General features: G+C 36.7%; 1 protein-coding gene across 4 annotated transcripts in view; it reads right to left on the minus strand.

Annotated features, from left to right (window-relative positions):
- Positions 1 to 15,488, minus strand: part of Sema2b (Semaphorin 2b) — a 139,435-nt gene extending 123,947 nt beyond the window's left edge. For all 4 annotated transcript variants that reach the window (XM_068288882.1, XM_068288883.1, XM_068288881.1 and 1 more), the window contains exons 1-2: positions 15,225 to 15,488; positions 579 to 1,127 (exon numbers count right to left, since the gene is read on the minus strand). In XM_068288882.1, coding sequence (XP_068144983.1) covers positions 579 to 756 — 178 coding nt within the window. In that variant the 5' untranslated portion in view covers positions 757 to 1,127; positions 15,225 to 15,488. The remainder of the gene's footprint in view (positions 1 to 578; positions 1,128 to 15,224) is intronic.
- Between the last annotated feature and the right edge of the window lie 10,906 nt (positions 15,489 to 26,394).

Here is a 26,394-nt window from a genome sequence, read left to right on the forward strand (position 1 = left end):
ACTTTACTTTTAATATTTAATTCGATTTCATTGTTATTATTGGAACAATGTCTTCAATATTTAATGCGTTACACACACAAAAAAAAAAAAGAATTATATTTAATAAATTATGCGCCAGCTTAAATTGGTTGTTACTTAAATAAAGTAAATCAAATTTTTATATAAATCGGTACAAAATATATATATTTGAAATTTGAAAGAAGCTAAATGTTTCAATTTGAAGATAAATAGACTATATTATCTAAGATAAATGATGCTGAATATACATATTATTATAATTTCAATCGTTGAATTTTGTATTATTTTGTTATTATTACGTTTCAAACATATTTTAAAACCATGACCAAAGAAATAATCTAAAACTTTAATTGTAAAATCGAATCCTGTTTTACTTCAAACAATCTCAAAGACAAATTTTCAACGAAAATCAAATTCTGTTCTTTTCAAATTAAAGTATGTTATATTGTTTAAGAAATTGTAAAATTCTACAGGCTATATCGGCATCTTAATATGATTTTGTTGAAAACTCTTGTACATTCAACTTTAATTGTAAGAATTTCGAAAGAACATCTTCTTACCTTTATGATGCCTCAAATGATGGGCAGTAGCAGCTGCTCCTGTGCAACAGGGTGGCTCATAATATAAATTCCAAGTGTTTTCGTAATCCGCTTGAGCATAATCCACATGGTAAATGATTTGGCAGCCAAGCAGTAAAAGCAAGGTGGCCCTAAGGCGTCTTGCCATAGAGCAAAACATAATTGTTAATAAATTCCCAGAGCCTTTTCCGTTGAGTATTCTTTTTTGCTTGTACCCTTTTGTAATATTCTCAACACGCGCGGTTTATTTTAAATATATGTAACTAATAGTATTGAGCTTGTTTTGCCTTAGCATTGAGCGACGACATTTGGTTCACAATTTTTATACTCTGGGATCAAGTAAGTTTACGCGGCTTTTCCTTTATTTCACATTTCACTGAGGGGACTCGGAAGTGCGTTAATGTTCCGTTACGAGTGGCAGACACGAACTAACTGCCTGCTGTGGCACGAGGAACTGTGTTAAATAAACACCAGCAGCAAACGACGAAGGATTCAAAGGATTTGGTTCGGCTCTTCGGCTGTTTGCAACACCTGTGAGAGATACAGAGAGAGAGAGCGAGGAGAGAATAGTTAGAACAGTCGTATAATGCTTAAAGCGCAGGCGCGCTATGCCACAGCAAATTTCCCTGCCTTGAAAAATTTCCCCTTAATGTTTATGTTTACCAGCAAGTGTATTGAACTCATTTCAATGCTGTGCAATGTGCAACGTGCAACGCAGTCTGCCTGCAACAACAACAACAACAATAACAACAACAACAACAACAATGGCAACACTTTTCAAGGGTAACTGCAGACACATTCAAGCTGAAGTGCATCAAAAGCTGCTGCGACCCTTTCTCACCCTCTACCAGACCGACTCACTGGACCAGCAGCCACCAGACGACATCAACAACGCGTTGAGACATTTCGAAGAGTTAAAAACAGGAGCGGTTTATCTAAATTAAATGCTAAAGAGTTTAACTAACTTGTGGTTAAGCAAATTAAATGCAGCTAATGGTACTTAATTGATGTACAGATATCTCTTCAAACTTTAGGCTATAAAAAGTGGTTAAACATGTTTCTAATAAACCACGTTATGGTTTAGTTCTTTCAGCTAAAGAGTCTTGTTTGCCATTAAATTATTATAAAGTGAACTATGTTATTATATAGTCTTGTTAAAAGATTGTGAATTTTAACATAACATTTTTAACACTTAATTGAGAACTCATATATGGATAAAGCTAGACAATTTGTATCAACTAGTTTGAGTTTTTTAGTCATACATGAATAAATTAGAACCAGCTATGCGGACTTAGTCTATAGACAACATCATGTCTAAGCACAAAAGTATGGATCTTCCCACTTTCTTAGCACTTTTATTCTATGACTCTTTCAGTGGGAATCCCATTCGACCCCTGGTCGTTTGTTTAACCGCTCCCGTTTATCATTTAATGTTGAGCCTAGCAGCAGCCAGTCTGGGATAGCATTTTCCGTGACTGATTATTTATGCATATGCCTGTAATGCTTCTTCGTCTTGCTGTGTATCCATGGCTTCTGGTATATGGAAAGCACATACTTTTTTTATTATTTTTTTTTTTTGCGTCGCGTGTTTCAATTTCCAATGCAACAAAGTTCTCTACTTACTCCTGCTCTGATCCTAGGGGTTTTTAAGGCTAGACATAAGTCACTTCAGACAGTCAGTCAGGCCGCAGGGGCCGCAGACACAAAGACAATTAGACAGTAGCCACAGCTTTGAGTGTGTGTGTGTGTGCTAACCTTCAGACATTTTCTCACACAGACTTGGCTTTGACTTGGAAGAAACTAGCCAGTGGAGGGCAGCACTTTTGCCCAAGAGAAGGACGGACGACAAGTCCCTGACCACAAAAAGTCGACAAAAAGTTTTTAGGGGAATTTTTATTATGCTTTTGCCAAAGTAAAATTTCTGTAGGTTTTCCCGGGTTCCTTTACCTGTCTCACTTCCTCATATTCTTATTGTCTCTGTCTCTTTCTTAGTGTGTGTCTCTGTCTCGTTCTGTCAAACAAGCTTAACAATTGCCTTATAAAATGCTTTCAAAAAACTTTGATTAATGTGCGCTTAAAGAGAAAGAAAAGCAGAAAGAATACAAAACTTTTCATAACTTTAACTTGCAGCAGTCGGCGAAAAGCGGCTAAAACGCAACTAAGAAACAACAACTACAACTTATGCAATCAGGACTTAGTAGCCAGGTTCAAGGCAAAAACAAAACCAAAACAAAAAAAAAAAAAAAAAACAACTAAAACACAATGTCAGTGACAGCCTTTGGGGCAGGACCAAGACCGGGACAGGATACGGAGGACAAGGACACAAGAGCAAAAGAACAAGAAAATCACAGCACGAAAAGCGTTAAAAAATGAATTGTAAAACAAACAAGCAACAAACAAGCAGAACATTTCCCTCCCAGACCCCACAAAGATAGGGAAAACAAAGTAGCCAGAGCCAAAGCGACCGCCCGCCGACGTCGACCCCGCTTGGGTTAATAGAAAATGTAATTCGATGCATTTAATGTGGGTGCTCGCCCTCCCCATCGACCCACCGCTTCAATGTAGATGCGACTGCAGCGATAACAGGTTAAGGCTTGAGGCCTCAGCTAATCCTTGCCAACAAGCTACACAAAAACCTGCTAAAACAAACAAGCCCATCGCCCATCAAAAAACAGAGGAAAAAAAAATAAGAGAAAAGAAAAAACACAACACAAAACATGCTGGTAGCATATTCTCTTTTTTTGCATACGAATTAAGAATGCTCTTTACTGCATGGCTGATATGATCAGAGGTCATTATGAGTTCCATAAAAGTAAATGCGAAGAACAAAAAGTTCACGGAGACTTTTATCCTTTATTGCATTTCGATTTAAACTCATTTTCGAAGTTTTAAATTCAATTATATCAGAAGAATCGTTCAATATATCCAAAAGTGTTTGCTTTTAGAGCTATAACGATCGAAATTTTTCCGGGATAACGACATATCTCCGTCGTTAGAAAAACGATGATCTGCGCGGAGATATGTCGTTTCAAAACGTCATATCTCCGCCGTTAAAAATGCGACATATCTCCGCCAGGAAAATGTACTGGGCGGAGATATGTCGTCGGAGATATGTCGCTACGCCATTTTTCCTTTTAGAAGATTATTAGATTATATAAATGTATATAAACTTAAAGTTCAATCCAATTTGCAAAATGAAATCCAAAATTCAATTTTAAATACAATTCTTTGAGGACAATCCATTAATCTTTTCAATAGTAACTCAATCTTTGAATATGGATCTATTATTTTATTATAAAGAAGCTGAATTGTAAAAACTTTCAGTTTGGTAAAATCTAATTTGCTAAGGAAATATAGACGTTTCAGTAAAGTATTCCTATGAAATCAAAAAAAGCATGGTACTTCTTATACTAAGGGATTTGTACTCTAAATTTTATATAAACTTTCCCGCCGATACAATAAAATTCTATAATTTACTTCCAACTTAATTCAATATTTGGACATTTATGAATATTTTTGTTTTAATACAAACATATTTACTTAAGAGGCCATTAATTGCATTGGTTTCCTTGCATTACAAACATGGTGAGAAAATTGTCATACTTCTCTTTTTGTGGGTAAGCATAAACAAGGATAACAAAAAAAAAAAAAAAAACAAACACAGAAAATAGGAACGAAAGTAATGAAGCAACTGTTGGGATGGCCGGCCGGCCACCAGGGAAACGAAAAAAAGAAACGATTTTGACGACTGACATCGAGTGCCATGAGAAATACAAACAGTAAAAACCAGCCAGAGAGCCCGCCATCTAGCCAGGCAGTGCGACAGACAGGCCAGCTAGGCAGACAGTTTGCCAGACAGTTGCATTCGCCACCCGGCACCGGCATCACAACCTCCATCCAACTTGCACCCCACACCCACACCTCAGAAACTTTTACCAACCAACCAACCAACCAACCCATCTCTCTATCGACTGGTGGTAACCTCAGCAACCTTAGCCGCGTGCCGCAGCCAATGCTAATAGAAATTAAGCGAAAGTACTGGCTATGGAGTGAGTAGGAGTAATGGAATGAACCACCCTTCTCTATAGCTGGTCTGAAGGTCGCCAGTTGCAGCAGCCGTCGGTCGATTCTATGCGATTTTTACTTTTATTAATCATAAAAAAATGTATACTGAAAATTGCCAAAAAAGAAAAAAAAGGGAATTCTCATTCTGGCAATTTGATTTTAATGGCAAAAGAAACCAGACAGAGAAACAGAGGGGAAAATGATGAAAAACAGTTGGAGAGTCAGAGTCAGTGTCAGGCGGGAGAAAAGGTGGAGAAGGTGTAGTAAGGCTAGACAAACACATGGAGGCAAACTCCGATTTGCCTGGCATTGCAATCAGTTGCCATTTGTGTGTGTTGACGTTTGTCTGGTGTTGCGCCACGCTCTCATCCTTCTGCCGGCCCCAGTTCTGGTCCTGTCGTTGTCGTCGCTGTCGTTGGCATTGCCGAGTGCCACACGCATCCTGCCCTGGCATTTGATTGTTGTTTCTGTTGCTTTCCTTACGCTCAGCGTACGTGCAATTGTTTCTGTTTGTCTGTTTGTCTATTTTGTTTGTTTGTATTCAATGCACAGCCGCTCACCACCACCTCCCTTCCCTCCTTCCACCACGCTGCCCCGCTCGTCACTGTCATTAATGTCAATTCCAAAAGGGGGAAGGCCAAAAAGATCCTCCTGCCTTTTAAAATATTCAAATGACAATTTTCCATATAGACAGAGGACCTAAGAATCCTTTAATTACCAACAGAAAAAAAGGAAACTATATCATTTATTCATTTATTTTGGAACCCCTCAATTTAATTGACACGACACCAAACAACTTCTCAATTGTCACACGCACAAATGTCATTTGGCCACGCCTATCGCCCTCTTCGACTTGTAGGAGTTACTGGATGGACAGCTTGAAGTGCAAGTGCCTATAAAATTTATTGCTCAGATATTTGAACTTTGACCATGTGATGATAAGTAAAAAAAGAAAATAAAAGCAAAAACAAAACACGACAGCAAAACACGAAAAGAATGGGAACAAAATTTCCCTAATACGACTCTGATATACCCCTTACTTGGGGGCGGGGTGTGGTACTTATGTTAATTAACAGAGGCCACAACAGTGTTAATTAGCAGAGCTAGAGGGCTAACTTTGTTATATAGTCGCTTACTACATTAGTTAATGTAAACGTTTAACTTTAGTAAAAGTTTTAATGATGTGAGTCCAATAGAGCAGATCCACAATGAAAATGGGGGACAAATTTGATTTGATTTGTACAATAACATTAAGAAAGTTAGTCAGAGACTTCCAAATACAAATCGAAGAGCTTTTCTAACGTCAAAGACATCCCTCCACAGAATGTCCCAATTTCAACACTATGAGAAAAAAGTAACCCTCTTGATTCCCTTAACAATTCCAATGTCTAATCCATGAACAAACATCCTATATTATCAGCGAATATTAAAGAAGTCTTAGTTAATCATAAAAGTATGTATATTAAGTATCAAGTATCAATACAAAAAAAATAGCTCAAAACTTGAGAATTCTCAGAGCGGATTAGGAATTTATTTTCAAGGTGAAAATATCTTTGAATTCTTTGTAGAATCCAAATCGTTTCGTTTTGTTTGGCCAAAAATTTGTTTTTATATTTGGAAAAACTATCCTCATACAGCATGAAGAAGCATAGCATGAAGAATTAAAGTTGCAAAATCTCTCACCTCAATTCAAATTAACAATTTTATTGTAAACCCATAAGTGTACTATTAAAAATTTATCAGCTAATTGAATCAATACTCATATGAACAGAATTGAATCATTTCGTATCGGTTTATTGAGCAATTTTGCCCGCTTTGTTACATAAAGTTGGTTGACCTCAATAAAGACCCCTTTTTTTTGCTCTGGTATGAACGATGGGTATTCGATATTGGTTTGCGTGCCCTGCCGCCTGCGTCTAGTTGCTGGGAATTTGTATGTTTGCTGATGTTTGCAGAAAAGTCAACGTCAAGCCCCTGGATAGACTCAGATAAGGATAAAAGATCAAAATGGCACGCACACAAGGCGGCACACGACTATCCCAACCAAGTGCATCCGACGCCCATGAGGAACGGGCGAGGCAAATTCGGCCTCTAGTTTATTTGTTAATGGTTTATTTATTAATTCCTGCGGATTATCACATCAGTGACAGGAGGCAATGGGGAGGAGTGAGTCAGGCCAGATCACAATACAACGAGATATGGCACGATGCTGTCGGTAAGCAACCCTTGTGCCAAAAACGGAAACGGAAAGGCATATGGTGGGATAGACGGAAGGACTGGGCGACTGGACTGGTCCAGTTCATTCTCAAAGGACACGTCCTTATCTTGTTGTGAAAATTGCAGCTAATGCAGGAACAACGAACATATTGTAGACAGGAGAGGGCAAAAGAAAAAGAAAATCCAAATAAATTGAAGTATTTTCTTAAATGTGCTTAAATTGTTGAACAAATTGAAAATCTGTGTTTGAACATTTTGAAATCATGCATTAATAATGTTTTAACACTAAATAGTTTTCCCGCATACACACCGAGACACACACACACACAAGTGTATTTAAAGTGATTTTGAGCAAAAACATGCGTAGACAATTTCCCCTTTTTCCCATTGCCGTAGTCATGGGCCGGAAATTTGAAATTTTAGTAGTGCAAGGATGTTAAGGATCTCTGCTGCTGCTTCTACTTTTTTTCACATACATCTTGGAGTGCGTTTGACAGGCGTATGGAGACGAGTGTTCAGGCGTGTGTGAACTTCCGCACATGCACATTGAACCCAGTCTAAGCCCCGAAACCCAGGCCCAATTGAAAATCAAAATACAAACGCAATTCGAAAAGCCTTAGCTAAAACCTCATTCATTGAACATTTCGGAAAAATGAAGAAGAAAAAACAAAATGTTGAAAGAAATTAAAGCAATTAGTGTAAATACATTTTGCTATTTTGAGGAACTTGCACTCGGTTGCTAGGCAAAATGCTTTAGAGTAAAAGAAACATTGCGAGGGGGTGTATGATGGTGTTTAGAATGGGTTCGAGAAAAACCTTTTAAAGTATTCAATAACAACGAAATGCCAAACCTCTTCCCTCCCCACACCATCATCCACCCCCTCCTTAAGTGATGGACAGGCCTGCCAAATTGAATTTCTCACGCCTGAAAATAGACACACATCGAGTTTATGGAGTAAATATATATTTTCATTTCTTTTTCTGTTCGCTGTTGTTGATCTAAATTGTTTTATTTTCAAAAATGTCATGAACTTCATTTAGAAAAGGTCGGCAGCAGCACGACCAAAAGACAACCGAGTCAAGTTACCTCTATTGAAATATTTAATAAGAGCAGCGTTGAAGTTGAGGGAAAATGGGGAAAAACAATACTTTTCAATAGGTAAATTCCCAGCATAAATGTTAATGGATAAATGAAAAGGTTGATACTCTATTATAAAATTCCTATTACATTCTATTGAAATTTGAATCTTTCCTTTTCTAGGACTAAAACATTCAAATGTCAAATGTCAAATGTCAAATGGAAATCTTAAATGTTGTTTTAAATATGTAATATAAAATTTAATTAAAGGTCTTTAAGGAAATAATGTCTGGTTTTTGTGCACTTTATTTTATATAGTAAACCAAACTCTCTTATTTAACTTATTGAACTTATTTTACTTTACCTAAATCATATTTAAATTATTTTATCCTAGTTCAAAAAACATTTCACATTGCTTTTTTCTGGTTTAGGGTATCAAAAAGGCACTTAGCCCTTTGTGTAAGTGTATTTGTATCTGTGTGTGTGTGTGTCTTTGTGTCTGTGTCAAAATAAAATTGAATGTCAAATTCTATACTCGTATTGAATGTGTGGCATGAATTTGACATTGAAATTTGCATATGCCATTCAATGTTTATTTTCATGTTCCACGAGGGTTAAACTGTAGACCAAAGTATAAGGGGGAGTGGGGGGGATGGTGGGGTATAGTTGGTGTGGGGGGGGTCTGGCTCAGTGGTACGGCAGTTGCCAGTTTCGCCTTTGAAGTGCGCCAGCATGGGTGCTTAGCTGCCTGATAATCCTTTTTAAATAAATTTGTTGGCACAAATCGTTATGCTGCCTGAAGGGTGACCCCGACGCGTGTTTCTACCTTTTATTTTACTGTTGTTGTTTTTTTTCCTGCTGTTTTCCCTCTGCAACCCTCGAAAGGTGCGTTTTTGCGTGTATCTCCCTCTCTGGCTCTCGTCACTCTCGTTTTGTTTGTTTTACTGTGAGTATGTTTGTGTGTGAGTGTTTTTATGTTAGGCATGTTAATACACAGGAAATTAAACACTTATGAAGGAAGTCATTGAAAATATACGCCCACATCACACACACACACACACACACTGAACTACACATGAGTACGAGAACAATTTCAATGAGTCTAAGCTTTCAATTATAAACAGGGACAATGGCAGAGAGAAGCAGCATCCATAGAAAAGCGGCGAAAATTTTGAAGTTTTTTGCATCTAGCCTTTTACCACATCACCATGATAATGAGTATGAAGATGAAACGCCCTTAACACACATACACACACACATTCAATCGCACACTCGTACACAACGAATTGTGCTGCCAGACATAGACATCGTTCCAAGTGAAAACAAAAACCCACAAAAACCCGTGGAGAAATTCATTTAGTTTGCACTAACACGCTGTCGTCAACATGGCAGAGGATCGGGGAAATGGATGGGGGGAAAGTTGGGAAAAAGGGGGCGAAAATTGTTCAGCTTCTTTTTGGGTTTTCCTCCATTTGCCCCACCCACTAAAGAACTTAAGCGATTTTGCATTTCATTACGTAGCTGTGGAAGATAAACAAAATACATAATCCAAGGGCGTACAATAATGGCAGAAAAAGGGGTTCAAGCACAGGACAGACAGACAGGCCGACGGACGAACAGACAGACCGGTTGACAGGCAGACAGATGAATTTTGTGTTCCGGTTAGACGCCTTGATGTAAACGGCTTGAGGTACTTAAATTTTACTTTGTTAAAGCGCATTCTAGCGCAAAATAAGTAGGCACACGCGGTCCCTGGTCCAGAGTCCAGGGCACTGATTGACCCCAGAGATTTGCTGTGTCTATTGTATGAAAAGATAATTGCTTAAACCAAAACCGCAACAGCTGTCGAATGAACATAATGAAGAGCGGCATTAATACACATTAACCATGAACTCTAAGTAGGTTAATGCAATGAAATTTCGGTTGCTGCCTTTCTTTTTTTTTTGATAGATTACTCTGATGTAAAATTCAAACAGGATAAACTGAGAATTAGAATAATTATTTTCAATTTCGGAAGTAAATACCATTTCCTACAATTCTAATAGAAAAAGAAACTGAATTGTTTTGGCATAGTAAGAGATTTCAAATGCTGTAACTAAACAATTCCAAGATAATTTAGAAAACTATTCACATACATATGTCTTAAAAAGGACAACTCTAAGGTAAACACATTTAATTATATCCTAACGCATATGTCTAACATAGTTATTTGCCTTTATGTAAGTCTCATCATTAAAGAACATTTGTCGAATGTTAAAGAGTTTCGAAAAGTACCAGATTAAAGTTTTTTTTGTTTGCTTTGCTGCCTATGGCAACGGAGTCTGTCAATTTGTGTGTATGTTTTCGTCGCTCATTAAACTCTAAATGGCCACATTACAACGATTTACATTAGCCTGGGCTTTAAAATCAAAAACGCATAGCCAGGAAGGCTGAATGGCTGGCTGGCTGGCAGGCAGTCAGGCAGACGAGAGCCGGAGCCCAGAGACCAGAGCCCAGACATACACATCGATTAAATTGCACAACAGAATGAAGCAATAAACATTTAGAGAGAAGCAGGGGCAAGAGCAAGAGCTGCATGATGATGATGATGAAAAGAAGGAGGCTGGTGAGGAGAAGAGAAAATATCATTGGAGTCAGATTCAGAGCCAGTCAAGTTTCTATACACACACACACACACACACACATGTGTGTGCGAGTGTGCCTGTGTGTTTGTGTGCGTGAAAGCGGGTTAAACGTGTCTACATCAAATGGCCAAGCGACATTTAGCAGTCGATAAAGTCATTCAATGCAGCCACGTGAATGTAAGGGAAAAGAATCAGCAGGACGAAAAGCCAATGCCATACAACCCAGTGTCCAGTGCCTAGTGCCCTTTGCCCCTGTGTCCTATGTGTTCTATGTCCTGTTTTTACCATCCTATATTCATGCTGCTCATTTTACGCTTTTGCGATAAAGTAATCAGCTGATGCTGGACGGAAAAAATAAACGAGAGATAAATCGATAGTTTTGGTTAGATGCGGAAACAAGATATGTATGTACATACATACATACATACTATATGTCCATATAGACCCGTTTGTTAGCTAGGGATGAGACTATTGTATGTGTACGTGTCAGGCAAGTTCATGTTTGGCGTTAAATAAACCGCAAAATGTTTATTGATTTTCTCTTTTGTCATTTCTGCATATTTCATCAAAATAAATATTCTGCAAAAATATATATTCATAGCAAAATATTTTATCATTCACCTCTACCAGCAGACGACATTCAATTGGCCAATAACAAAATTTTTCCCGTCAAAACAAAATCCAAAATAGTTGTCCATATCAAAACGAGAAAAAAAAAAATAACAAAAATACATACAAAGAGATAGACAGGGAAAAGAAAAGCAAATAAACAAACAAACCCACAACCAAATAGTATTAGCCTTCTTTTGGACTGAGGGAAAAAAAGTCTAGACGGGACTCAATGGGAATACATACATATACACTCACAACATGGGCCATAAACCAAGCAAATGCAAAGCAAAAAAAAAAAAAAAAAAAAGAGCAGAACGGAAAAATTAACAAATAGCCATGACACGGCGAGAGAAAACAAATAACATAAACTTCAGTTTAGTTTGAGGTCGACCATGTCGAGTTGTTGGATTTTACTTTGGTTGACTACAAACAGAGTCAAGCTGTCAGAGAAGAACCCACCACATTGGGGTAGATCAAAAATGAAGAAAATTTATGTGTCTCTCGTTTATTGCAAGTCAATTAGCAATCTGATATGATTTATATATTTATTATGTGATTTTGTCAGCTGGAAAATTATCGTCAAAAACGTGTTAAAACCTGTAAGTGTAAGAGAAACATTTGTAGTTCCGTTTAGATATGCTTTACAGATTGTGAAACATAAATCTTAGCCCTTAATCTATGTATATGTATATAAGAAGTCTTTTATTAATAGGAACTTAATATCTTTATATTTATTTGTCTCTTCTTCATTTCAAACACATCTAAAAACATAGTAAAAGCAAAGGCTTTCATTTAGCCTACTAAAAAGTATCTAAACATTTATAAGTAAGCCATAAAAGTCGAAATAACTTCTTTTCAGTTAAGTCAACCTACTTTAAATTCAGGAAATATCGCTTCTGAAGTACCCTACTAACATAAGCCGAACTACATAACAGACTTTTCCAATGTGTAAATGTGAAAATCGGTACAAAAAGAATGGCACTTCATATATGGTGCGGCATGTGTTAGTTGGCAAATAAAAATTGCATGAACTTGTGTGTGTGTGTGTGTGTTTGTGCATTGAAATAAAAACGCAACAATGCGCAATCATCATTATCGTTAAAAGAGGCGCTTACAAAACTAGACAAATTGCCACTTTAGAGGTTAGGTCCAGAGACCAAAAAGCCAGAAAGGTTTCGCAGCAGCCAACGGAAGTTGTTGCCAGTGACTATAATGACCTTTGGGCCACACATACCACACACACACACACACATGTACACACACACACGCATAAGTAACATAAAACCAAAATGGCGCACATTATAGACCACAGGAGGAGCACAAAAGTATGCTATAAAAAAAAAAGCAACAAGCTTAAAAAAAACGAACTCATAATCAACTAGTAACAAAATAACAAAGAGAGAGAAAAGTCGGCAAAGTCAAGGATTTGCCCATAGGCCAGCAGTTTTTTTTTTTTGTTTTGGCTTAATTATAGACACGCACACACACAAATCCAGCCAAATGAGAGAGGGAAAGACTTTTACTAAAGGTTTAGGGTTTTTGGTTTTTTCGGTTTTTTGTATTCTTTTAACATTCACTCAAAAGGCAATTTGCAGGCATCTAAAAATGCTTCACCAGCAGGTTGTTAGTTCTACATTTGCCCTTCTTTCGTTTGCTGGTTCGTTTTTTGCGTCTACCTCATGCAATGGCGACAGCAATTATTGTTACACAATTAAAAAACCATTAGGCGTAATTTGGCCTTTTTCTGTTTTCTGTTCTGCTCTTGCTGTTCGAGAGCGCTTCCTTGAGTTTCTATCGGTCTGCTGTTGGTCGCTCCTTTTGGTGTTCATTTGATTTACTGGGAAATGGCTTACAGAGTCGTCCACTTCCGTTAAAAGGCTTTCAGGAAAAACGCAATGAAAACATTAATTTGCTTAACAATCAATAAGAGTAAAGTAATATAAAAACAAAAACGACAACCAAAAGTATCAAAAAAGTAAAACACAAATAAAAAAAGAAAAGCTTCATCAATATTTGTTTGATTGCATAGAGAATTAATTAAAGAAACTACGAGCTAAAAGTTATTTTAATTGTTCCAAGTTAGAGGGCAAAGACGAAGGTTAAGTTTAGTGAACAGGAGTCTTAGAAATGCTAAGGTCCTAGTTTTTCTTGGTCCTTCTGTTTTCAAATACTCAACAAGAGAAAAAAGACTTGTCCGACATTTGTTAATACAGATTGATGGAGATGATTTTCCTCATTTCCTGCCAATTTATCCGGATCATTAAGACGAAGAAGGATGTTTCCTTTCATGTCTAAGTAGTCTCAGTATAAGATATGGTTGTAAGACTATCAACTTTGTTATTTTTATAAGCACTAGCAACTTTCTTATAAGTATATTATGGTCATATCAGATATGTTCTATTCTCCTGACATCATATCAAAGTTTAAACTGAAAACATTCATTAGAAGTTCTTCAATATTTTTCAAAAAATATTTTCTCAATTAAGAAAGGGTAACATCAAATTAATCACTTTAATAATTTCATATGTAATACTCGAACTTTGTCTCATTATTTTGATTAATTTGTCTCATGTGGCATATAGAACTTACTTTGACCTTTTACCGTCGGTTCTAGCAATTTAGTTTACTTCACACACGCTCCTTTTGTTAGCCTTTTGGACTTTTGTATTAACTCACTTCAAATATGCAGTAATGGGCCTTACGAAAATTGCTTAATTTTATTTAATAACCAGCAAATGTCTTGGCCAATAAGTGATTGACTGAATGTACACACATACATATACACAATCATTATTGTTAATGTAGAGCAATTTACTGGTACCTGTAACTGGGTTTCAGTTTAGTTTTTTTTTTTTGGGGGGGTGGGGTTTTCTTGGGCGTACGAGTTAACTTATTTATGAAAATAACTTTGTTCCTATTATCCAGCCAAAAGGTTGACATACCCATAAAACTTGGAAAACTTTTTAATGAAAGCACATGCAACACACACACACACACTCAGATAGAGAGAGTCGGGGAGGAGAGAATGAGGTTTCAGGCAAAATAGCCACAAAGTGTCAGAGCGATAAACATAAACGAGACAATGTTGCTGGAAGCCTACGGTTGGTTGGTATTACTACCCATTGATTGGCAGCTGTCTCACATGCGAAAAAGCCCACCAAATTGCTTGCCATCAGTAGGTATCTTTGTATATGTGTGTGTTGGGCCCGTTTGGGTGTTAAAGGCTCTTAAAAAAGCCGCTTTGAACATGCCGCCACCGCCGCCGCCGCTGCCGATTCTGAAAGAGAAACTAGTGAGGCTTTTTTTTGCAAAAGTTCTTCGTTCAGTTTTTTCTTCTTTTTGACGGTGCTAGTTCTAGTTGCATATTTTCTTTTCATAATGACCAAAAAGAGCTGGAGAACACAGACATTGAATGCTTTTGAAGTTTTTTTTTTCTTCCGTCTTTGTCGTAGTCGCTGCGGCAATACTGCAGAATAGCCAAGGGCATGAGAACACAGCAGCAGCAGCAGCCTCGGCTCGTTTTGCACTGGTGCTTTTTCACTCGTTTCATTCTTTTTTTTTTTTTTGTCTATCTTGCATTTTAGACCAGGTGCTGCAGCTGGTCATAAGATTTTTTTTTGTTATTCTCTTGTTGCTTACATTTACAGTTTACATTGCTGTTGTTGTTGCTGTTTTTGGCTAAGTGCTATAACAATTTTGGGTTGTTGTAGCAGATTAGTAAATCTCTTGAAACATTTTTGGTATCTCTCTGTCTTTCTTTCTTTTTCCATGGGGTGAACAAACGAACCAGTTGCAGTAAACTGGTCGACGTTGGCAAAAAAAAAAAAAAAAAAATGCAAAACGACTTCCAAACAAGCTGGACCGGCTCAGTAAAATGGCAAAAATGCAGCCAGGTAACGCAAAAAACCAACAACAAAAAAAATACAACAGACTCCAATGAGAGAAAAAGAGAACTCAAAGGGTCTCCCCCACATGAATTTCAGTTTTGCCATTCATACGTTGAAAACAATATACAAAGGTATAAATATTCACCTTAAGCACTTTTTGCATTTATTGCAATTCTTAATGTCTTTGGTTGTCTTGGGTTTTTTGTTTATACAACTTTTTGTTTTGATGTATATAATATTTTTTCTTCTCCTTTTTTTTGGCACTGCACTTTTTCTTTTTATTTTAGCACTAACTGAATCGGTGTTTCATTTCGAGTTTATATTAGAAAAAACTTGACTTGTTGACGACGACCGCAAAACAGTCAAAATAATGGCTAAGCGCTCACCGCGTTCAAAAGCCACCGTTCAAAACGCGTTTGTAACACAAACTGAAACTTTTGTTTTTGCCACACACAAACGACACTCCAATGGGAGAGCTTCGTCTTGTTGGCTGTCGTGTTCGTGTTGTTGCAAGTGTTTCGTGAAAACTGGTTTTTCGGTTTTAGCCATTCGCCAACAATTCCCCAACAATGTTGGCAATGCCGTTTCTTGCCGGCTTTTTTAACATTTGTTTACATGACTCAGCGCAGGCGTTCGTCTGCAGCTCTGTTAGGTTCATGTTAAAATAAAAGGACAAACCAGAGGTGAATGGGGTGGGGTAATGGCAAATGAAATAAAGATTCAATATGTACAAATTTGAAGAGGCCTATCATCAAATGCTCAAATTCAATTAGAAATAGTATAGAGCGAATTTGTAGTTAAAAGTTACAGCATATTTTTGAAAGATATTTACTTACCTACTTCAAATAAGGCAATATCGAAAATTCCTTAGCACTTAATTAAGAATGCAGCAGCAGATGTTATGTTGAATCTCAAGAGTTCGGGATTCTGGAATGGGTTGGGCGGTCACACACAACTTTTGCAAATTAATTGCCATAAATCAGTGAAACAAAAAAAAATTGTGTAACAAAGCCAAAAAGTTGTAAGGACGAATTTCATATTCTCTAGAATCAGTATTTTAAGTGGTTGGGTAGATAAATTTGGTTTTAGTCTTCAAAATTATCCACCAAGATTCGTACTTTATATACTTTAAATTCCAGATTGATTCATTATAGTAATCGAAATGCATAACGCTGACTGAAGAAATGAAATTTTGTTATCCTACGAAAAGAGTGGAAAGAATGTATCTATGATCCGAGAAGATATACCAACAAAAGCCATCTTTGTAAAGCTTTTTGCTACATCATAAAGAATTCTAAACCTAAACAAGTATTTAAGTAATTGCGACCACAGTATTAAGTACCAGTACTTCAAAAGTAGTATATAATAGACTGCTCCTAAACTTCAGTAAATGTTTGAGGGTATAAAAACTAGCTAAGCTACTCCACACATATGTACGTGCCATCTTTCAGATGGAAGAAATAAAAATGATCACAATTTCCGCAAATGTTTCTACATTTACATATAAATCTATTGAAACTGATTAATTTACGGTAAAACTAGAGATGTACATAAGTATATGCGGTAAATGGTGAAAGTCAAGGAGAAAGGCAAAATCACTTTTGGCATTAAGACATGTTGCATAATTTATGCGCAAATTAATAATGGGCACGTACAGGCCAATCATTTTGAATGCGTTTTCAATTAATTTGAGTTCACTCTGTCTTTCTCTCACTCTCGCTTTCTATCTCTCTCTCTCTTTCCATCTCTGAAGTTTAACTATTTCCAATTACATATATAGATGGTTCCATCAATAAAAATCAAATATATATACATATAACCAGGTGGGTAAACCTAGCATCAGGCTCCACAAAGTATGCCTATAAATAAGCAATGATGCGGCATTTATCTGACTCGAGCCAACAATCCTTCTCCGTTTACGAGAAGGAGCACAAAAAGAAAAATAAATGCCCCAAGCCATTGAAACTAAAGACGAAGAAAAGTCTCAGGTGTGTGTGTGTGTGTGTGTGTGTGTGTGTATGGGGCTAAAAGGGATAAAAACGTTTAGCATGGCCAGCACGATTCCTTTCTTTCCTTTTTGTATGTTTTTTTTTCTGCTGCTTTCTCTGCTATGGCCGTGTGACTGTTTCGCGTCATTTGCTCACTGTGGGTGGAAGCGAAATTGGCAGTTTGGGCAAGAAAACTGAAGCTGAAATTTGGTATTATTTGATGAAACGTTTTCGACCCCCCTCACACTCTCACAATGTGTGTGTGTGTGTGTGGGTCCGCTGTGCGCCTTTGTGACTTCCAGGAAATAGAACTAACAATAAGTGCAAAGGAATAGCACCAACAACAGCAGCAGGAGCAGCAGAGCACCTGGCATTTTACCAACTTCATGTCCATCGACTTGGAGCTGCCGCCTGGTAACCTTGTCAAAACAGAATATCGCTTACCAAGTCGTTTGGCAATTTTTCTCAATTTTCACCTAGCAATAGAGCTCTGGAAAACAGTAGGAGGAGGAGGATCCCTACGGAGTGCTGTTGGGCATCAATTTTTTTTTTTCTTTTTTGCAAGCACACTATCTTTTTTGGTCTCCCTACGATGGCCAGCATGAAGTTTCCTCTAGCTTTCTTTGTGCACGATTGCTCTTTGGTGGTGTTGCTAACCTCGCTTCGTACCTGCCTACCCCATCACCAGCATCTTTCTGGTCGAGATGAAACAAAGCTTAAATTGTTGTATGTAATTGTGCGTTTCTCTCATACACATCAACACGCTCTCATCACATGCACACACACACATACGACACACAGAGGTTTCACCTGCTACGAATTCCATTGCATACTTTGGGGGGCCGGCGCCTGTGCAAATAAAAAGTGATATACGCGCGACACTGAATGAATATTAATCGTCTCCAACCATACCATTCCGTTGGAACTCTGCCTGTGCCATTTGCCTTGGCATCTGGCCATTCTCATTTTGGACCCCCTCCATTCCCTCACATTCTCTTTAGCCGGGTTTTTCGGATTTTGGGTTTGGGGTTTTTTTTTTCGTTTCCTTTGTTGGACCAGCTGTTTGGCTGATTTGGCAGCTTAAATGATTTCCGGCGACTTCAGCTTCAGCTTGAGTTTGGGTGATTTGTAGAATTTTTCGTTTGAAATTTATTTAGGGACAAAAAAAAAAGAAAGGAAAAGAAAATTATTTGTCGACTTGCTCATTTTATGCCCCAAAACAAAATAACAGTTAAAATTCACACCTTTGCGAATAAAAAACGTGCAAAAATGTAGCGAGAAAACGACTTTTCGATACTCTTGCGCCTAATGGATAGCTAAGCTAAGCTTGCCTCTATTATTAATTACTTTAGTAGTTAGTGCTAAAACTTGAATATAAATCAGAAAGCATGATTTGCTGATGTTTTATATAGAATGCAAAGGCTCTCTAACAAGTGCAAAATCTCTTCAAACTGTTAACATCTTTATGTTAACTTTCTTTTTAATTTCTTAAAAGTCTATAAAGCAATTAATTTACTGCCCTTGTAATGAAATAATTTCAGCTTAAGAAGAAGTCTCAAATTGTTTTAAATACTCCGACATTTGATATTAAATGCCAAATTTACATTTTTCTGTAAGGGAATAAAGCAAAAGGTGATGACAATAAAAAGGCAGGACCCTTTTTTTAATGCCACAAAACGAAAGAAGAGCGAAAAAACACTTATTCAAAAGAACAAAACATGTATTACTTATGAACAACTTGTCACAAGGGTTAGCTGACCCCCGTCCAAATGTATGGCCCTTTTTTTATATATACGTAAGTATTCTTTATTTTTTTTTTTATTTTTTTTTGGTACTTAGTATTTAGCACCTTTGCAGGGCTTCCCAGTCAAACAAATTTCGTTTCATACAAATTTTTTGGCTGTGAGTTTTTAATGAAACCAAAAGCAGAAAAAGGGGGAAAGCATTAAATTTCGCAACAAAGAGAAGCTTTGTGTTGACACCTACCTAACTCACATCGAGTGGCCTGACCCCCTCCCGTTGAGTGGCCTTTCAAGTATTGCCATTTCCGCAAAACACGTCGCCAACACAAGAGAGAGAAGAGTGGAAGGGAGATGTTGAAGTTGAATTTATAGTTAATTTTCAATTTTGTTGAACAAGCTCAACACACATTTGTGTTGAATGAATACACAAAACTTTTCAGACAAACCAAAGGTAGCCAGCCGGAATAAAGACTGGAGCAGAAGAGTGAGTGATAGAGGGAGGTGGGTTGAATTGGGTGGGTGGCAGAGACACATCGACACATGGAGGAGTTTACTCGGTTCGTAGATGATGTCTAAAAATAAAAACTAACAAACGAAACTAATCTGCATGGTATACGACATCTAGAAAAGCAATTTGTTTGCGGCTCTCTCCGACTATTGTGTTTGCATTATTATTGTTTGTTGGTTTGTTGCGATCCAGCGATGCTGCGTTACCGTTGTCTGCCATTGGGGTAACTCTTAGCCACCTAACCAATCCTTTACCCACAGCTCAATAGACGCGACAAAGTGCACATGTTTGCCGCCTAGTTGCCACTTTTTTTCCTTCTTTTCCCTGCTGCGTGTGTGTGTGTGTGTGTGGCCTGGGTTTGCGGTGTATTTAACCTGTCTGCTTGTTGGATTACAACCAACCAACCAGCGAACGAACCAACCCAACCGACAGTCAGACAGACAGAAACATTCAGACACCCAGACAGAAGGGTAGACATGGGGGTAGACAACACTAGGCTACGGTATCTATTCATATGCCACTTTGTATGGCAACCAGAATGGAGTATGAAATGTAATACCAAGACCCCACCCCCTCCCGCTCAACTCACACTTTAAACGCGTGCCTCCTGCTGAGTCTTCACAATCTCTGCTCCAATTTGTTTTCGGTAGACATTTTAACGCTTAGTTTAGTTTAGTTTTATAATTTTTCTTTACTTTTTTATACAACGTATTCCCCGGCTCGTATTATCTTTGCTATATCGTTACGTCGGAGATCTATAAAATCTTGATATATGCCATAAATAAAGTATGACCAGAAACCTAAAAAAGGAAACGATAACTAATATTAAGTAACATGGAGCTTAGCTGGGTTACTTACCTGCTATTATATGAAACAAACTCCTATAAAGTATTTGTGTAGATATCGCCTTAACTTTCCAACTGTTGGAATAGCTTATATATAATAAGGTGTAGATGAAATTAACAGCCGATATTATCCAAGGTACAAATAACCAATGATTTTTCTTTAAAAAAAATAGAAATTTCAACATTCATTTCATGTTTAGATCATATTTAAATTGACCTACCCAAATGGAGCCAGCTATTAATAGTAAGCTACTTAAAGTTTGTATTAAACAGATATGTGTCCAGATTTGTCTATGCTCTAGTATATCCGTCGAATAGTTAAGTATTAAAAAAGACACCGATATCAAAATAGTAAGCACGGCTATGGCCAAACGGACTTGTGAACTGCTCCATGTGAACTTCATGCCTGAACATAAGAAACTGACCCTAAACCACAGAAATGCGAGTTGTTCCGAAAATACCACCCATGTGCATGCTTATCTGGCGATATAAAAAAATATTTGTATACATAATATATATAAACATAATAGGTACATATGTTGGAAACTGAATTACTTCTTATTATTAACAGCCCTTATCAGCGTCGAAGGGGTTTCAAATACTTCGATTCAATGTGTTAATTATCAAAAAGTTCGCTTGAATATTATTGAAATAGGTAAGTCGTCCCGCCGACTTCGGTATACCATGCATTAAGTAAAAGTAAAAAAATTAAATGTCCGGCTGGGTGCACAAATTGTATAAAAACATAACTTCAAATGAGTCCACAAATCTCCAACGTCTAGGTATTTATATTTACAGATTGCAGGACGGATATCTTTATATCTCGGCTGTAGATGCTGATCAAGAAAATTTGTAGTTTATGGGGTTGGAGGCACCTTCTTCTGCCTGTTACATGCATTTTGTCGACTTTCATATACCAATTTACTTTATGGGTATACAAAAATGGTATAAAAAACAAATAAAAATTATCAAACTGGTCTCAAGGTCAATGCAAACCTTCTTTGCTTTATTGTCGAATTACTTATGAAAAGGAGGAAAAAAACGCAAATTTGAATCATTTCGTATATAATATTTATATATACAAAATTTCTAAACTTTAGAGTTCAAAAATGTATTGTTAATATTTCAAATTTAAGAAATTATGTCCCATTTGGGTACAAAATTCACCAGAAAAAAACAAAGACTAAAGCTAAGTTGTTAAATTTTACATTACATTATCTTAAAACAATGAACAACTCAAAGCTATAAATAGACACGAGCAATCTGTTTAATAACAATATTAAAAAATCGCAAAAACTCAAGATTAAGAGACGAAAAACTGTATGGCCCAAAAACATTGCCATCATTGTTTAAATGTATATAAATCTTACGGAATCGGGGTCACCCTATTTAAATATTGAACATTTTACTACAATTGTACATATACATATATATTTATCAGAACTCCAAGAATTGGGGTCGATTTTAAAATAGTTCAAGTGTATTTAAAATTATAGTAACAAAGAAATTTATTAAAGTTTTTAATTTCAGAAACATTCAACCACTTTTTGTTTTAATAGTTACAAAGTAAATAAATTATTACGATAGCAATTTATATTGAAATCGGGGTTAGCATATTTAAAACTTCTACTCCACTTGCAGTTTCAAAATGTTCTTTTCAATTTATTGACGAAAATAAATTCAAAATAACAACAAAAGTACTTAAAGTGCTTAACAAACTACGCAGCGTTGAAAGTATGTAAAAGTATTTGCCCTTAAATTAGCCAAGTGTAATGGTAGTTGTAGGTGCACTATATCTATATGTTTATATGTATGTATCTATAGAGACTTCATTAAGTTTTGGGGGCTAGTAAATTAAGTGCTAATGTCGAAAGTTTTGACCGACAAAGTGAGCAAAAATGAAGTGTAGTTAATGTGGTTGTTGTTGTTGTTGTTGCTGCTGCTGCTGCTGCGCTTCAACGGAAACAGGCAACCAGCCAACCACAGCAACAACAGCAACAACAGCAACAACATCAACAACAACAGCAACAAACAGCGTGGCTAAATTGATGATGTAGCCCCAGAGGAAAATTGCAGGACTCACTTTCTCTTTAGTCCTCCAACCATCTTATCCTGACCAGTTTCATCTGCTACTTCTGTGAAAATTTTTTAATGCTTTAATCTTGATGCTAATAAATCTTGAAGTAGCCTTGCCTAGCTATGTAGCACTTTGGCGTTACTTTCACAACCCGCCAAAAGGGCTCAGAGAAACAGAACTGAGGGTCACAGAGAGAAAACGGAGAGGTGGCAAAAGGGTTGTCTGGGAATATAATTAGACAGCTGCAAGAGCTAGCTAGCTGCTCTTGCTTTTAACCATCTTAGTTTAAGCCAATTTGAATGCACTTTCTACCACCACCACAAGCAGAACTTGTCTTCTGCTGCCAACAACAATAGTGTGATTTAATGTTGAAAACGGATATGGCCATTGACAGTTAAGTTAAGTTAAATGGTTTCAGGTTCTAATTGATTTATATAAACTGTGCTTCTTGATTAGTAGAAATATTTCAAACAATTGATAAATCGTATTGACAAAAATGATGCGCAAAACCCCTTGACAATCTTACTGTCTCTCTCTCTCTCTCTGCTTTCTTTTCACTCTTTCTGACCCAATTCAGAATATAATTCTCTTTTAGATAAGTTAGACTGACTGTCATCTGAGTTGACATTTGTGCGGTTGCTGACTGCGGTTCCTGCGGCTTTCTCTCAACTCATCCTCAAACTCAAATTCCCTGACACTTGACTGTCTCGACTTGGCTGGAGACAAATTTCTCTGACTCTTTCAAGCAACCACCGTCTGTCTGACTGACTGACTACCTTCCAGCTTGCCTGGGTTTTATTAACTCAAAATTTATGTCTTGCCATTAGGTTTCAGAAATTAATCAAATTTTTTCAAATTTGTATTTAAAAAGTGATGCTGGGTTTTCTACCATGTACTCAATTTCACGGCGCTTCACCTAGGCTAAATGAAAGACATTTGTCTTTGCTAAGAATTTGTCATTTTTATTTCAAGCGAGAAATGTAATTTAGGAATTTTAATGTTGTCATTTTGTGTTTCACATTAAAGGCATAGAAAAAATTCTTTCAGGCATATAAAAACTAAGCATATAGCCCAAACTCATGTACATACATATCTAGAATATATATAGGTATATATATACATATATAGATGTATCAGCTGACCCTCTATTTTAGGAACAGCAAACCAAAGGAAAAAAAAAAAAAAAAAAAAAAGTGCAAAAATATGTTGCACATAAATTCGTATTAAGTTTTGTGTGCCCCTGTCAACTTTTTTTGCCCAACTTCTTCTAAGCACAGTGAGTGAGGGGAGAGAATGAAGGGTAAAAGACGACAGCATAACGACATAATCATAAATTTAAATATGCAACCCAACAACGTTTTTTACATTTCCGACAAAACACACAAGGAACGGAACAAAAAATCATGCAAGAAGTGTGGAGGAAAAACGGCAAAACCTTGGCAGTGACAGTTTCACTTTGCTTTTCGGCAAAAGGAATTTTTCTACAACACACACGCCACACACATATGTTGTGTCCTTTACACGTTACTTTTTTCCCTTCTTCTACTTTTTTAGCTTGATGTTTGTGTGTGTGTGTAGTAAATGAAGTTGTTCACAGTAAAAAGTAACGGGGGAAGTGGTCTAATATCATTACAAGAGGGGTGCTTCATCCAAGTGGGTCCACATATCACAGCAACTTCACCCTAGGCAAACGCTTTACGGGGCAACTGGCACCTACTTATATTCAAACACATCATTCAATTCTGGAAAATGAGCCTAAAAGATTTGCCAGAGTTTTAAGAGTCAAAATTCTAGGACAAAAGTTGATCAAAGATGACGATCACCTGTTCACAATTTCAATTCAAATAAATAAACAAATAAATATTTCTCCGGAGTTAATTGGGGATGATCCAGACGGACGGATGAATATGGCTATTTGAACTGGTCTCGTTGTGCTAATCAAGAATATATGTATTTACTAATATATAGGCGGAAATGCTTCCCTCCATGCATTGTAAGGTTATAAAAATTTTGTTTGGCCGTTTGTTTTTGGACAAATTAGTCTACTGACTCAGTTTACTGAGTGAGTAATTAAATGAGTCACTGAGTCAAAAGAAAATAAGTTTAGTGATCATGTCCATTCACTTTTTGAAGAGAGGTCATTCAATGTTTACCCACAACTCTGACTCAACTGTGAATGAAAATATTATAAAACTATCTTTCTGTAAAAAAATTTATAATAAAATTGAGTCAACAATGAGTTAAAGAAACTTAAAATTATTAGATGGAATTTTTTCTAAATGAGAATAACATTTAGATTAGACCTAAAAAACACACAAACTTTTATACTTTTCCATTGATTACTTTTCCAAACAGCTGTTGACTCAATTACTTAAAAAAAGTCAATGAATAGCAATGGATTATATTATAATTGATAAATATTTTATGAAGAAAATGGTTTGCTTTTTTTTCTTGTTAAGCTCTTATAAAATGTTTTGATCAAATTGAAAACGAAATACACGAAAATCTACTAACAAGTTATCAAATTAGCTACAAAATAGAAACTATTCTCACTTAACCACACACCTGGACACAAATCCCATACGCATCGCCTACCCTCCTCTTCCCACATCCCCTTTGTTGCTGAACAATTCCCATGCCAAAAGCAAAAAGAAACATTTGCAAATAATCCTTAAGTAACCCAAAAACTATAGGACACAGGAGAGAGGAGAGAGAAAGAGCAGATGGAAAAGAAAACTATTGGACCAATAGATTTTTTTGGGGACAAGAAAAATAACCCCAAACAAGGGGAAAAAATGGGGGGGACAAAAAAGAATGGGAGAGGAGAAGCAGACACATTAGTTTATTTTCTGTTGCTTTTGTGTTATTTTGTAGGCTTTAATGGGTATTTTGGTGTTTTTAGTATTTCTGCAAGAAGATAAACATTGACCAGGCCTTTGGATGTGTGTGTGTGTGTGAGTGTGAGTATGTGTGTTTAAAAAAACAAACAAAAAATAGCACAACTGTATACATATCCAGATATTTAAATGGAAGAGATTTCCAAGGGTTGACAAAGGATAAGATAAGTTTTCTGTTTTTGTTATACAAGGTGCTTCTCCACGCCCCACTCTCCCCCTACCACCCATCCAGCAAGGACTAAGGCAAATAAAATGTTTGTAAACAATTTTTATTGCTTTCTGCTCCAGAGACCTCAAACTCTCGAGTTCTCTTGTAGATTTGCCTATAGGAAAAAGTAAAAGTTAGTGATAGAAATCACAATAACATAAATTGCAAAATGTGACAAAAGGGTTGATGGAAAAGCCGCCCATATTCCCGCCCTCCTGTCGAGTGGGGTCATCTTCAAGGAATAAATAACAAACAAAACAAAAGGAAAGGACCAAACAAATCGAAACCAAAGTTGAAGATTTTCTGTCGATGACATCAGCAAATAGCTAAAATTGAAAATTGTTTACCATATATTGTTATCCATATACATAAGTATAGTGTGTCTGGGAATCACTTGAGAACACATTAAACTGATTCATATTAAAAAGTTTTAACTTTAAGCCAACATTTAGACACACACAAACACAGAGGCAACACCTCAACTCTTGGCCAGAGAATCTAAAAGCCAAAAAGGAAATTGCTTGCCTTTTCCATGGATATAACTAAAAACTTGGGGGGAAATTATGAAATTCATACAGGAAGACAATTTTCTTCAACATCCAATTCGGTAGTCGGTAGTCGACAGTGGATAGAGATGCAACCAGCCTTGCAGCATGAAATTTGTTTGTGGTCTTAGCCATAAGTTTGTCCGTCGTTACCGTCGACAGGCAACTTGCGGTGGCTGCTGCCGGCTTTTGACTTTCTGCCTGGCTTAAGCCCTTCGCGAGCAATCCTCCGCCACTTTCTGTCCCTTTCGAGTTTGGCAAGCTTCGAAAATGTTCATTCAGTTCACATGGACATAAAGACATACTTATACATCTGTTGGTATATAGAAAGTTTAGATTTTTAATACCCTAATATAAATAAAAGCCATGCGACAAATAATCATCACCCTAAAACTAATTGAAATCAGTTAGTATGTATAAGGCGAAGAATATCTTGGAGAAACTTGCGTTAAATAAACAAAAGTCTTTAATTCAAATATCTTATCCTGTTTCTAAACTTTATTTT

Source organism: Drosophila tropicalis, unplaced genomic scaffold (assembly GCF_018151085.1).
Source record: "Drosophila tropicalis isolate 14030-0801.00 unplaced genomic scaffold, ASM1815108v1 contig_593, whole genome shotgun sequence".
Classification (NCBI taxonomy): Eukaryota; Metazoa; Arthropoda; class Insecta; order Diptera; family Drosophilidae; genus Drosophila; species Drosophila tropicalis.